Source organism: Protobothrops mucrosquamatus, unplaced genomic scaffold (assembly GCF_001527695.2).
Source record: "Protobothrops mucrosquamatus isolate PMUCROS unplaced genomic scaffold, P.Mucros_1.0 scaffold403, whole genome shotgun sequence".
NCBI lineage: Eukaryota > Metazoa > Chordata > Lepidosauria > Squamata > Viperidae > Protobothrops > Protobothrops mucrosquamatus.
The window spans coordinates 1,435,479-1,447,017 of NW_015386734.1; the positions used below are offsets into that span (position 1 = coordinate 1,435,479).

Below are 11,539 nucleotides of genomic sequence, written 5' to 3' on the forward strand. Positions count from 1 at the left end.
GGGCCATATTAGAACCTTACATTGACTTTTTAAAAACGAATAAAATTGTGGAACAAGGAATAATAGAAGAGAGACTGAGTAACCCTGAACAGGCTTTTATATATCAAGATACACAATTTGAAGAGTCAGAGCAACCTAATTGTGAATTTATACTGGGAGTAAATGTGGAAACTATTAGGCAAACTAATTTCATACAAAGTTACTTGGACTCATTTCAACTGCTAAAAACAACAAAGATTGATATCCAGATTATATTGGCAGAAAGGGGAGCAAATTTTGCTCAGTTTGAAGTGATTAAGTTTTGTAACCAAATCTTGAGGTTTGATAATCGAAATGCTCTAATATGGGAATTCACTTGGTATAGAAAGAAAGCTAGAGTTAGATATAAATATGACATTAAATGTTATCTGATGGGTTAAAAATGTCTTAAAGGTTTTTTTCTGATCTAATAATGAAGGAAGACTATTATAAATATGATAATGTTGTAATAATTGAATTTGTTTGACTTAACTATGAATGGATGGGAATTAAGGTCCTAAAGGCTCCTTTTTTTTTTTTTTTTATTTAATAATGGTTGAAGGAGGTGGACTTATTGTTAATGTTATATTTGATAAACAATTGAATGATAATTAAGTAATTGAAGTTGTAAACCTTATTAAGGGATCAAAATGATTTCTTATAGGTGTAGTTTGATGAAATGACAGAATTTACTTGTTAATTTTATGGAAGATGGGAATTTTTTCTTTTTTCTTTTATCTTGCTGAAATGGTAAAGATTTTGGGTATCTGAAGAATTAATTAAATGAATAATTTTTATTAAAAGGAAGATTATTATAAATATAATAATGTTGTAATAATTGAATTTGTTTGACTTAATTATGAATGGATGGGAATTAAGGTCCTAAAGGTTCTTTTTTTTTTTATTTAATAATGGTTGAAGGAGGTGGACTTATTGTTAATCTTACATTTGATAAACAATTGAATGATAATTAAGTAATTGAAGTTGTAAACCTTATTAAGGGTTCCAAATGATTTTTTATAGGTGTAGCTTCATGAAATGTCAGAATTAACTTGTTAACTTTATGGAAGATGGGAACTTTTTTTTCTTTTTTCTTTTTGTATAAGTAAGGGATGGTGTTAAACTATCTTGCTGAAATGGTAAAGATTTTGGGTATTTGAAGAACTAATTATTACTTATTAAAAATAGTTATGCCTCCTCTACCTAACAAATTCAAATCTCAAACCTCAATCTCTATAATTATAAACAAATGAACATAAACTTATAATCGGATCCAAACCAAACCCTTCAGGCCCCCCGCCCCCCTACCCAATATTGTAACACATTATAGACACTACATAAAGAAAAAAAAATACTACTTTTGTTATTTTCATTTTATATTGGAAAAAAAAAAGGAAGTATCATATTTTGCAGAGATGGCAAAAATATCCGCGTACCTGAAGGATCATTTTCAGGAAAAATTTATCTCAACATGGAGAAGATGGATAGATTATATTCAGAGAAAGTATGAACTGAAAAATTATTATGTTGCTTTTGATTAAAAACTTAGAAAAAATTAGGTATATTATATATTGATATAACTTTAAAAAAAAAATTTTTTTCTTGTTGTAATTTAATGTTATTTTAGAGTCACAGTAATTTTGTACTAGTGTGTAGTAATAATGAGTAGTTTTGATTAGTATTGGATGATTGTGCATTTATTTCCTAGATTAGCTTTGGGAAGTCCTGGGGGGGAGGGGGGAAAGGGCTAGGTTGGTATTATAGATTTATATGTATATATATATATATATGTATGATTTTTTAAGGAGGTGCCCGGTGATACCCCAACTGCACTGACAGGATGGTTGAGGGAGAAAGGGAAGTAGGAAAGAGGGAGGAAGGAGGAGTGGTGGAAGATGAGGAGGAAGGTGTAGGCAAGTGAGAGGGGGGTGCGGGAGGGGGACACCGGACACGTCCGTGAATGTATTGATTGGTGTTGATTTATTTTTTTCTGGTTAACATTGTGATAAAAGATTTATATTTTTGTCTTTCAATGAAAAATCAATAAAAATTTATTTAAAAAAAAAAAAAAAAGAAATGCCTTGCTTTTGATATGGGAAAAGATAAAAATGAAAATTTATATGAAAATACTAGGTTGGATCTCGACAATGGAGGCGTTTGTGCACCCAAATTTAATCAACTATGAGAAACTTGTGACATACAGAGACATTTTGAATACTGATGGCAAATTACAAACTAAACAAGAATTGGAAGAACAGGGTATTGAGCTATTATGGTGGCCACATTTGCAAATGCAAATGAGATACAAAAAAGATGCTAAAACATATGGTTTTTATAAAGATCAAACAGTGTTTGACCAGATACTATTGTCATCAGATGAAAAATTGATTAAGAAACTCTATAAATTTTTGTTAAATTTGAAGATGGAAGATGAACAGGTTAAAGAAACAATGATAACTTGGGCAAAAATTTTGGACACAATGTAGAATTAGAAAAATGGCAAAACCTGTGGGCAGCTACTTATAAAGAAAATCTATACAAAATGTTTTACAGATGGCATTTACCATTTGCAAGATTAGCAAAAATGTTTAAAAACATGTCTAGTAATTGTTGGAAATGTAACCAGGCACGTACTATCACCTCTGGTGGACATGCTCTAAAGCAAAAAAAAATTGGTTCAAAAATACATATGTGGTTAGAGAAAATGTTAAGTAAACATATAGATTTTAAGCCAGAACTGTTTCTTCTAGGAATAATCACAGAGAACTATGTCAAAAATGTATATATTTAATATTAAATGTATTAACAGCAGCGAGAATTACATTTGCACAGTATTGGAAAAATGAAGAAACACCATCAGAAGAAGACATAATTAGGAAAATCTTGGATTGTGTGGAAATGGATAGGCTTACATTGAAAATGAAAGGGAAAGAAGATACAGAATATTTTCAAACATGGGATAATTTTTATAAATGGCTAGAAAACGGAGTAGAGAGTAGAAATGGAAGTTGCATTATTATTATTGTCAAATATGTGAACCCAGACAACACATTGTTTATTAAGCACTAAAGATTTGTAACTATAAAAACTTAATAAAATATGTATATATATAAAAAAGAAATAGGTGTGGTCTATTTTTGAACTAAATTACTTTACCTCAAGAGAAAATAAACTAATTTCTAATTCATAAACTCCAAGGAAACTATGTATCTGATTTTTTTAAGTTCTGATTGTAACCTTTTCATATTTAAATGTCATTGAAGATAAAAAATAACTTGTATAACCTTTTAATACACAAATTGTTAGTTGTCACATAATGAAGATTTTCAGAAAATAAACAATTTTAACCATGAAGTAGTATGACTATTATGTAGTCATAATTATATGGCTATGATTAGAAGCATAGCAATAAATTATTTAATTGTCAGTTAAAAGAAAAGAAACTCTTTGTTCCTTCCTCAAGTTCATGCGAATTTCCCTAAATTATGCAGGTGCAGAATTTATCTCAGATGAGATATAAGATTTTTTTTTTTTTTTTTACAAAAATAGATATTTTTAATCAAGGACAACCAGTATAACTGTTTTAATTTTGTGTACAAATATTTTTTAAAAAAAAAACCATACCACGCAAACAAATTAGTTATCAGATATATCTTTGAAGGCAGTCACTCTTCCTAAACATTTATAGTACTTTGCCTACCTTTTCATGTCTTGTCCCTTTTGTTTTGATGTGGGAGATTCTCCTCCATTAAGAATCTGTTCTAATTTTTTTGTCTCTACTGAGCCATTTGGTTCTGAATTGGAAAGTCCAAGTAAAGACCTCACCCTCTGTGATCGTACATCCAATATTGTATCCGTGTAACCTACTTCTTGAAGATATCTAAAAGATAAAAGAAAGTAGAATTATAGTCATGTATACACACAATCATCAGTGAACCTCTAAGATGTTCTGTATGGCAATTTAAAATACAGCTATTCTTAGCATATTGTTTAAGAACATCCTAAAGCAGTGGTGGTGAACCTATGGCACGCGTGCCAGAGGCGGCACTCAGAGCCCTCTCTGTAGGCATGCGCGCCATGCCCGGAGATGGCAACCGTCCCTCTTCAACCAGCCGCCTCACAACTCACCAAGGTCCCATGTGAATGGATGCATCCCAGCATGGCTGGTTTCCCTTCCCCCCATCCCATCCCTCCTGGCCTCGCATGCTCTCCTTTTCCCGGGCACGACCCACTGTGTCTCCTCAGCTGTTGGCCGGCCGGCCAGCTCAGAGGCGGGTTCTCTGAACTGCTGGTGGCGGGCTGCAGAGCCCCAGAGTGCGCCGGTCGAGGGGCTGGCAGGCTGTGGCTGCTGACGGACACTGTTGGCCCCCATGCGCTCGCTGGCCTCTGTGTGTGGGGGGCGATGGTGTCAGGCAGCCACTGCTCTGGCCCCTGCCTCGCCTTGCCCTGCGACAATGGCACCCCCGCCCTGTCTCGCCTTGCCTCGTCTCACCCTGCAGGACAAGCCTCCTGCCCACCGCCCCACCTGCCAGAGACCTCCTGGATCTCCCCCAACCCTGCCTGGCCCCACAGGCATCCCTCCCCATGAGCAACATCAAGGTGACCACGGCCACCTTGGCCACACCCACTCAGTTTGCCATGACCACCACAGCCATGCCCACCCAGTGGGCCAGGCCCACCTGGCACCCGGTTATACATAAGTGGGTTTTGGGTTGCAATTTGGGCACTCGGTCTCTAAAAGGTTTGCCACCACTGTCCTGAAGCTTATGCCACTGCTTTTTGTTTCTAGGAAGTTTAATTCACATGAATTGTTTAGGTAAATCTATTCCAAGAAAAAAATTCTTTACACTTATTTTAGATTAATTACTAATTATTGAGTTCAAGCAAGTATTTACAATTACATCAGAACTTATGTAATTCAATGTACAATGTACATCACATATACTTATGCTCCAATGTACAATGACCTTCAAACCCAATATAATATGATACTTACTGTCTTAGCAACTGTCTGCCTTGTTTCCAAGTTAGCTGACTATTATGAGGCACTGTAGGAACCTCTGTATCTTTGGTTTCTTCTGCAACACAAAAAATAATCGACAAATTATGTGCCATCAAGACATTAAATCTGAGTGATCAGAATAATAGAATAACAGAGTTGGAAGGGCCTCAGAGGTCTTCTAGACCAACTCCCTGTTGAAGCAGGAGACCCTATACCATTTCAGACAAATGGCTGTCCTGTCTCTTCTTAAAAGCCTGCAGTGATGGAGCACCTACAACTTCTGAAGGCAAGCCGTTTCACTAGTTAATTGTTCTCACTGTTAGAAAATTTCTGCTTAGTTCTAGGATGCTTCTCTCGTTTAGTTTCCATTCATTGTTTCTTGTCTTGCCTTCTGGTGCATTGGAAAATAGGTTGAGCCCTTCTTCTTTGTGGCTGCCCCTCAAATATTGGAACACTGCTTTCAAGTCACCCCAAGTTCTTCTTTTCATTATTTATTTATTTATTTATTTATTATTTATCAAATTTATACCCCGCCCTTCTCCTAACGGACTCAGGGCGGCTTACAGCCAGTTAAAACAGATAACTAATACAATAATACTAATTTTAAAATATGATTAAAATGAAATATTCATTATTGGCCGTTTCTTTTTAAAATTATTTTAAAAACCAAATTAAAATACCCCTTAGACTAGACATACCCAATTCCTGCAACTATTCTTCATATGTTTCAACTTCAGGGCCCCTAATCACCTTTGTTGTTCTTCTTCGCATTCTTTCCAGAGTCTCAACATCTTTTTTATATTGTGGTGACCAAAACTGGATGTAGTATTCCAAGTTTGGCCTTACTAAGGCTATATAAAGCTAAGGCTTTATAAAGTGATATACAGATAGGTGTTCCATTTTCTTTTTACTGTCTTTTATTAAGGATTCCAGGTTTTGCATTACTCTGATTTACTGAATTTTTAAAATTCTAATTTACAAGCATATCCTAAAGATAGCAAATTAAATTCATTTTTAGCGTATTACTAGATGTTTAAAAGTGAGGGAAAAGTTACAAGGTACATGTAATCTTTATAATTCCAGATTATATATGGTATTCCAATTGAATGGAAAGCTATGTTTGCTGATATATAAGTTGTAAATCATTTATATTTACATACGATCAAAGAATGGAATATTCTCTCAGCAATTGATAGTAACATAGACGAGGAAAAGCATAGCCACCTGCCATCTTTAATTTCTTTAATTTTGCTCAGCTTTCTGATTAATTTACTTAATCCATTTAAAAAAAAACTTGGTTTTTTTTTACTATTTGTTCCATACTTTTTTATTACTGTTCTTGAGGAATAACATGAACCTTGGCTTGATTCACAGATAAATCTTATATGATAAATGGCTTATACTGAAAAATAGGAAAACTTGAACAAAAAAGAAACTATGGAAGGAAAGAAACACAGAATGTAAAAACCTGAAGCAATCTTGAAGAATATTCAGTTCCCCTGCCAATTGTAGAAATCCATTACAACATTTCTGATGGTTATTTAACCTTGGTTTAAATATTTACAATGAAGGAAACTTCAACCTCCCAATGCAACTCTTGTACCACTAATTTTTTTTTACTTTAAGAAACATATTCTGATTTCCAACTGATTTTTTAAAATCCATTGATTCCTATCTTCTACAACAAGCCAAAATGTCTGTCCTGTATTCTACACGACAACTCTATAAATACTTGAAGAGAATCATCATCTTTGTCCCACAATATTCTCTTCTTTAGTCTAAATAGGCCTACTGCATCAAATCTTTCTTCAAAAGTTTTCCTTCTAGACATTTACATTTGTTTGCCCTCAGCTGGACAGGTTTTATTATGTCATTGTACTTCATTAAATGTCGTGATAGAAACAATATTCTAAAAGTGATCTGACCAATGCAAATATCGCAAATTGCCACTGCCAATCATAGAAAGGCATAAGTTTAATGTGTTGGGCTAAGAAAATATACTACCTAGAGGTACTGTAATTATTATTTTTATCATCGACTATTAAGACTTATCTAGGTGTGTGAACAATTCATTAATCCACAAATAGACTATTTGGAGAAGTCTTAAATGTTCTTTTTCCGCTTAGGAATGAACCATTCTGGGAGCAACCCAACAATTTCCAGAAGTCAATTGTCTGACCTGGATGCATTTTCATGTGTTCTAGATGAAACAAGCTTATTGCAGAATACAAACGGAGTCAGAGTGATATAACACTGAAATGTGATGTTTGTTTCATTTAGCTCATAAACAAAGTAATCTACCATGTGATGTAGCAGTGTGAGAAAAAAGAAAAATTCCCCTCTTTAGATTAATCTTTAACTGTAATATACAAATTATATTGGTATATAATTATTTGTATATAGTTATTAATTATTGTACTTGGTGATCATTCTCATACCTCATTATGTAGAAATTCTGACCCATTTTTGAAATACTTGAATTCAGTAACATCTGATAAATTTCAAACACGAACTGTTCATTTCAGTTCTACAACAACATTTCTATGGGATTTAGGTAGACTTTGATTTGACCAAATTCAGTTCTGAATTTCTTCTTCATCATCCATTTTCTCATACACTTGCTTGTTAAGTTGGGAATATTATGCTGTTGCATAACGCATTTGAGCTTTATGTTTAGATGATAAATTACCTGATATTCTGCTGTAGATTTTTTCTGAGCCAAAGCAGAATTCATGCTTCCTGCAATGTTAGCAAATTGTCTATATTCTGAAGTAGAAAAGCATCCCCAAACCATAGCACTACTCTTTTTTTGACAGGCATTATGAGATTCTTATCATGTTTGGTTTCCACCAGATATAATGACACAGATGTAACTCCAAAACTTCTACTTTAGAATCATTTGTCCTAAAACATTCCTCCCAAGTTTATAAAATTCATTCAGATGTTTTAGAGTAAATTTGAATTGACCATCAATACTCTTCTTACTGACTAACAATTATTGCCTTGCTATTCCCTTATGCCACCATATAACCCAGCAACTGTCCTATAATGGAATCATAATTGCCAACTTTAACCAAGGCAAGAAAAGCCTACAGAATTCTGGCTGTTATTCTATGATTTTTGTGGCTCCGTAGACAACATCTCTTGGAGGTGATTTTCAAAGTATACCCACTCCTTTCAAGATTCACTGTTGTCCCAATCTTCTCAATTTCAAGGTTATTTCTCTGACTGTCGACTGGTAGAGCACTAGAGCTCTAGAAATGTTCTATAATTTTTCCCACACTTATGGGCTTTAACACTACTTTATGGAGATATCAAGAAACAGCACTTCTGTTTTTTTATAAATATCTTTAAAAACAATGAAAAGTTGAAATTTGGACTGAATAATAAAAATAACGCTTTAAAGGCCGAAATTTCTGTCTTTTTCAGGCTAATAGTTTAATACTAAGAAAACTTGAAAAGATCACATAACTTTTGTAAATAAAATGAAACCCAATTATAATCACAATACAAAACAATAATGCTAACATTGATTGCAAAGACTTATTTTGGTATAAAAGGTGGACAAAAGAATGTGAGGTAAATACAATAGTTATAAATAGATTTTTACCTGATTCAAAAGTTGGCATTTTCAAGTCACCTTGATTCAATTCTGTGCCATATTTTAGTTTATGGTATTTTGCCCTTGAAAGAAAAACGTAAGTAAATTGACCAATAAATTTTAGATTTGTATTTTCCTTACAACATTCATACAAAGATGTCTAAACAATGAAGATTGCTCTTATGAACTGCCTTTGGTCATCAGATAGACTTGGAAATATCAGTGTTTTAATTAGCATGTCTCCTGTTCAATCACCTTTATTTACAGATGGCTAGTGTATTAAGCATATTTAAAATTTTTCTGCCTTCAAAAATCAAACAGAACCATACATACAACCACAAAATTACATTTTATATACTGACCAACATTAAAATAAAAACAATAAAATTTACTGTTTACAAAAATAAATGTTTAGTTTTTAAATAACTGAGCTGATTTTGTCTTCTAAATTAAAAAAGATAAATAGGCACCAGCAATGGGTTTCAAAAATGTAGAGTTTAACATAAATCCAAATAATAGATTGCTGTATATTAGTTCTTGACATCAACACCTTCTAATTGTGTCTGGAAAGCAATTGATAAACCAATACATCTTATGGTTCTAATATCTTGCACCAATTAGTAGCCTAGCTACCACATTTTCCATCAACTGGAGCTTCAGAACATTTTGACTATTGGAGCACATTGAAATAGACAATTTGGGATACACTTAAGGCAAGAAACCAACCAGTTCAGGAATACCCACAGCTAGCATATTAAATAAGTATTAAATTCATTCTTGTCACAGCCTCCACCCTGTAATTAAGGAATAGCTAATCTGCTATTTCAGATGGATTAGCCCTGAACCCAAATCTTGGACCAAGAGCACCTCCAACTTAACTGAATTTAGTTCCATATTACTTTTTCATTCACACCGATATTCAAATTCTACAATTTTCTTCAATTATCAATGTCATGTTAACTAATATGAAAACATTATACATAAACTTCTCAGTTGAGAAACATGGGATAGATACCTTTCTTGTTTTAATGCATATTCTAACATTTTTATTCTTCTTACTAAATCTTTCTTCAAGTTTTCTTGACCCTTTCTCTCGCCTTGCAAAAATGCTATCCGAGCCTGAAAATACAAAAATGGTAACATAATTATCTTTCATTTGATCATGTTTATCCAATATACCATATTTTAATTCTATGTTCTATGCCTCCTAGAAGAATTTTCAGGGATATTCTCCACAAAAAGAAAGTAATCTATAGATTGTATTTCTTTGTGATAAAATGTTTTGCCAAACTAACTGAACTGTACCAAATCCATTTTTATTTTACAGTAAACCTGTTCAAAACAGCATTCAAAAACAAATATGTATTTCTAATTCATAAGTCAAGGAGAGAAATAAAGCAGGAACAATAAAATCCTCATAGGAAAACTCAGGGGAACTCTCTATGCCCCGGGTGTCAAACTCGTCGCAACACACACAACTTTTTTTGCATTGCCGGAGCTGGGGTGGGCGCAGCCTCTGTATGATGCAACCAGCCTGCAGGCCGGCAGCTTGACATCCCTGCTCTATGCTAAACAGCACTGAAGCATTTTATTCATCATTATATTATTTGTCAATCCTATGACTTTAAAGAAGTGGAATCAGAAAGATTCCAGATACAAATAAAAGTACCACAGCTTTGCATAAATGCCACACTGTAATTACACAGAAAAGAATTTTAAAGCAGCACTGTTAGTATACTAATAGTCCCTATGGTGAGATTTCATTATCAATTGAAGTTTTAAGGAACATGTCAATCAATAAAATTTGCTAAGTTGCTTTGGTTGAACAGTGCAAAATATAACTGCAATTGCAACAATGGGGCATTTTCATCTCTAATATCCCACAAAAAATCACTTGTGAAATCTGGAGATGGGTTGTTCAAGTGCTCTGTGTAGGTCTGGAAACAAATGTTGGTCTTCTAATTTAGACATAAATTCAGTTAAACAATTTTAATGAAATTTATATTACATAAGAACTATGGATTTGAAAACAACGCCATGCTTTTGAGCGTGAATATTTTCTTTAATGTTTTTGATTTTAGCATTCAGGTTCCCAGATGTCTGCTTATTTCTTTTAATCACTATAAATAGTAAAAGAAGATGACTTCTAAAATTATGCTACAGTACTGGACTTTCACTTGTGTAACTGAAATTTTCCTTAAAACCTCTTATAATTCTTATATACATTTCAATGTCTTCCACAGGAATCCTAAGCTTTTTCAAGGAGATATCAGAACTAATTACAAGACAACATGGGGGGAAAACAATTTTCCACCAATTTAATATTAATATTATATTAAATATTAATATTAAATTAATACAGCGACATATTTTTAATTTATTTTATTAGATTCTGCCCCATTTCTTAGAGACATAAATGAGTCCTCCTCTCCACTTATGTTACCCCCACAACAGCATGCAATATAAATTAGGCTGAGAGAATGACTAGTCTAAAGTCATGCAGCAGATTTTATGATCCAGCAAGGGTTTGAATCTGGGCTTCCTCAATCTAAATCTAGCCATTATCTATACCAGGCATGTCCAAAGTCCGGCCCGCGGGCCATTTGCGGCCCGCGGCCTGGTTTAATCCGGCCCTCGAACAGCCCTCCCTGCTCTATATAAATGCGGCCCTCCGGCAAGTCCCATGAGAGACAGAGACAGAGGCACTTGCACTTCTGTCTCTCTCTCTCTCTCTCTCTCTCTCTCATGGGACTTGCCCCCTCGCAGGGCTCCTCATTGGCCCTGCGCCCTGTTACCCTGCCCCCAGCCGCAAGCCACCATCCGCCCTGTGGTTATAAGTGTCCCGGCAGTTGGGACCCGCCCCTCCCGGAAGTCAATCAATCCTTGGCGGTTCTCCGTCCGGCCGCTTGTGTGCTGCA

At 34.3% G+C, this 11,539-nt stretch overlaps 1 protein-coding gene across 3 annotated transcripts in view; it reads right to left on the reverse strand.

The window, feature by feature from the left end:
* Window positions 1-11,539, reverse strand: part of STRN3 (striatin 3) — a 46,527-nt gene that overhangs the window by 22,548 nt on the left and 12,440 nt on the right. For all 3 annotated transcript variants that reach the window (XM_029284172.1, XM_015816144.1, XM_015816143.2), the window contains 4 exons: window positions 9,637-9,740; window positions 8,631-8,704; window positions 5,015-5,096; window positions 3,719-3,898 (listed from right to left, as the gene is read on the reverse strand). In XM_029284172.1, the coding sequence (XP_029140005.1) occupies window positions 3,719-3,898; window positions 5,015-5,096; window positions 8,631-8,704; window positions 9,637-9,740 (440 nt within the window). The remainder of the gene's footprint in view (window positions 1-3,718; window positions 3,899-5,014; window positions 5,097-8,630; window positions 8,705-9,636; window positions 9,741-11,539) is intronic.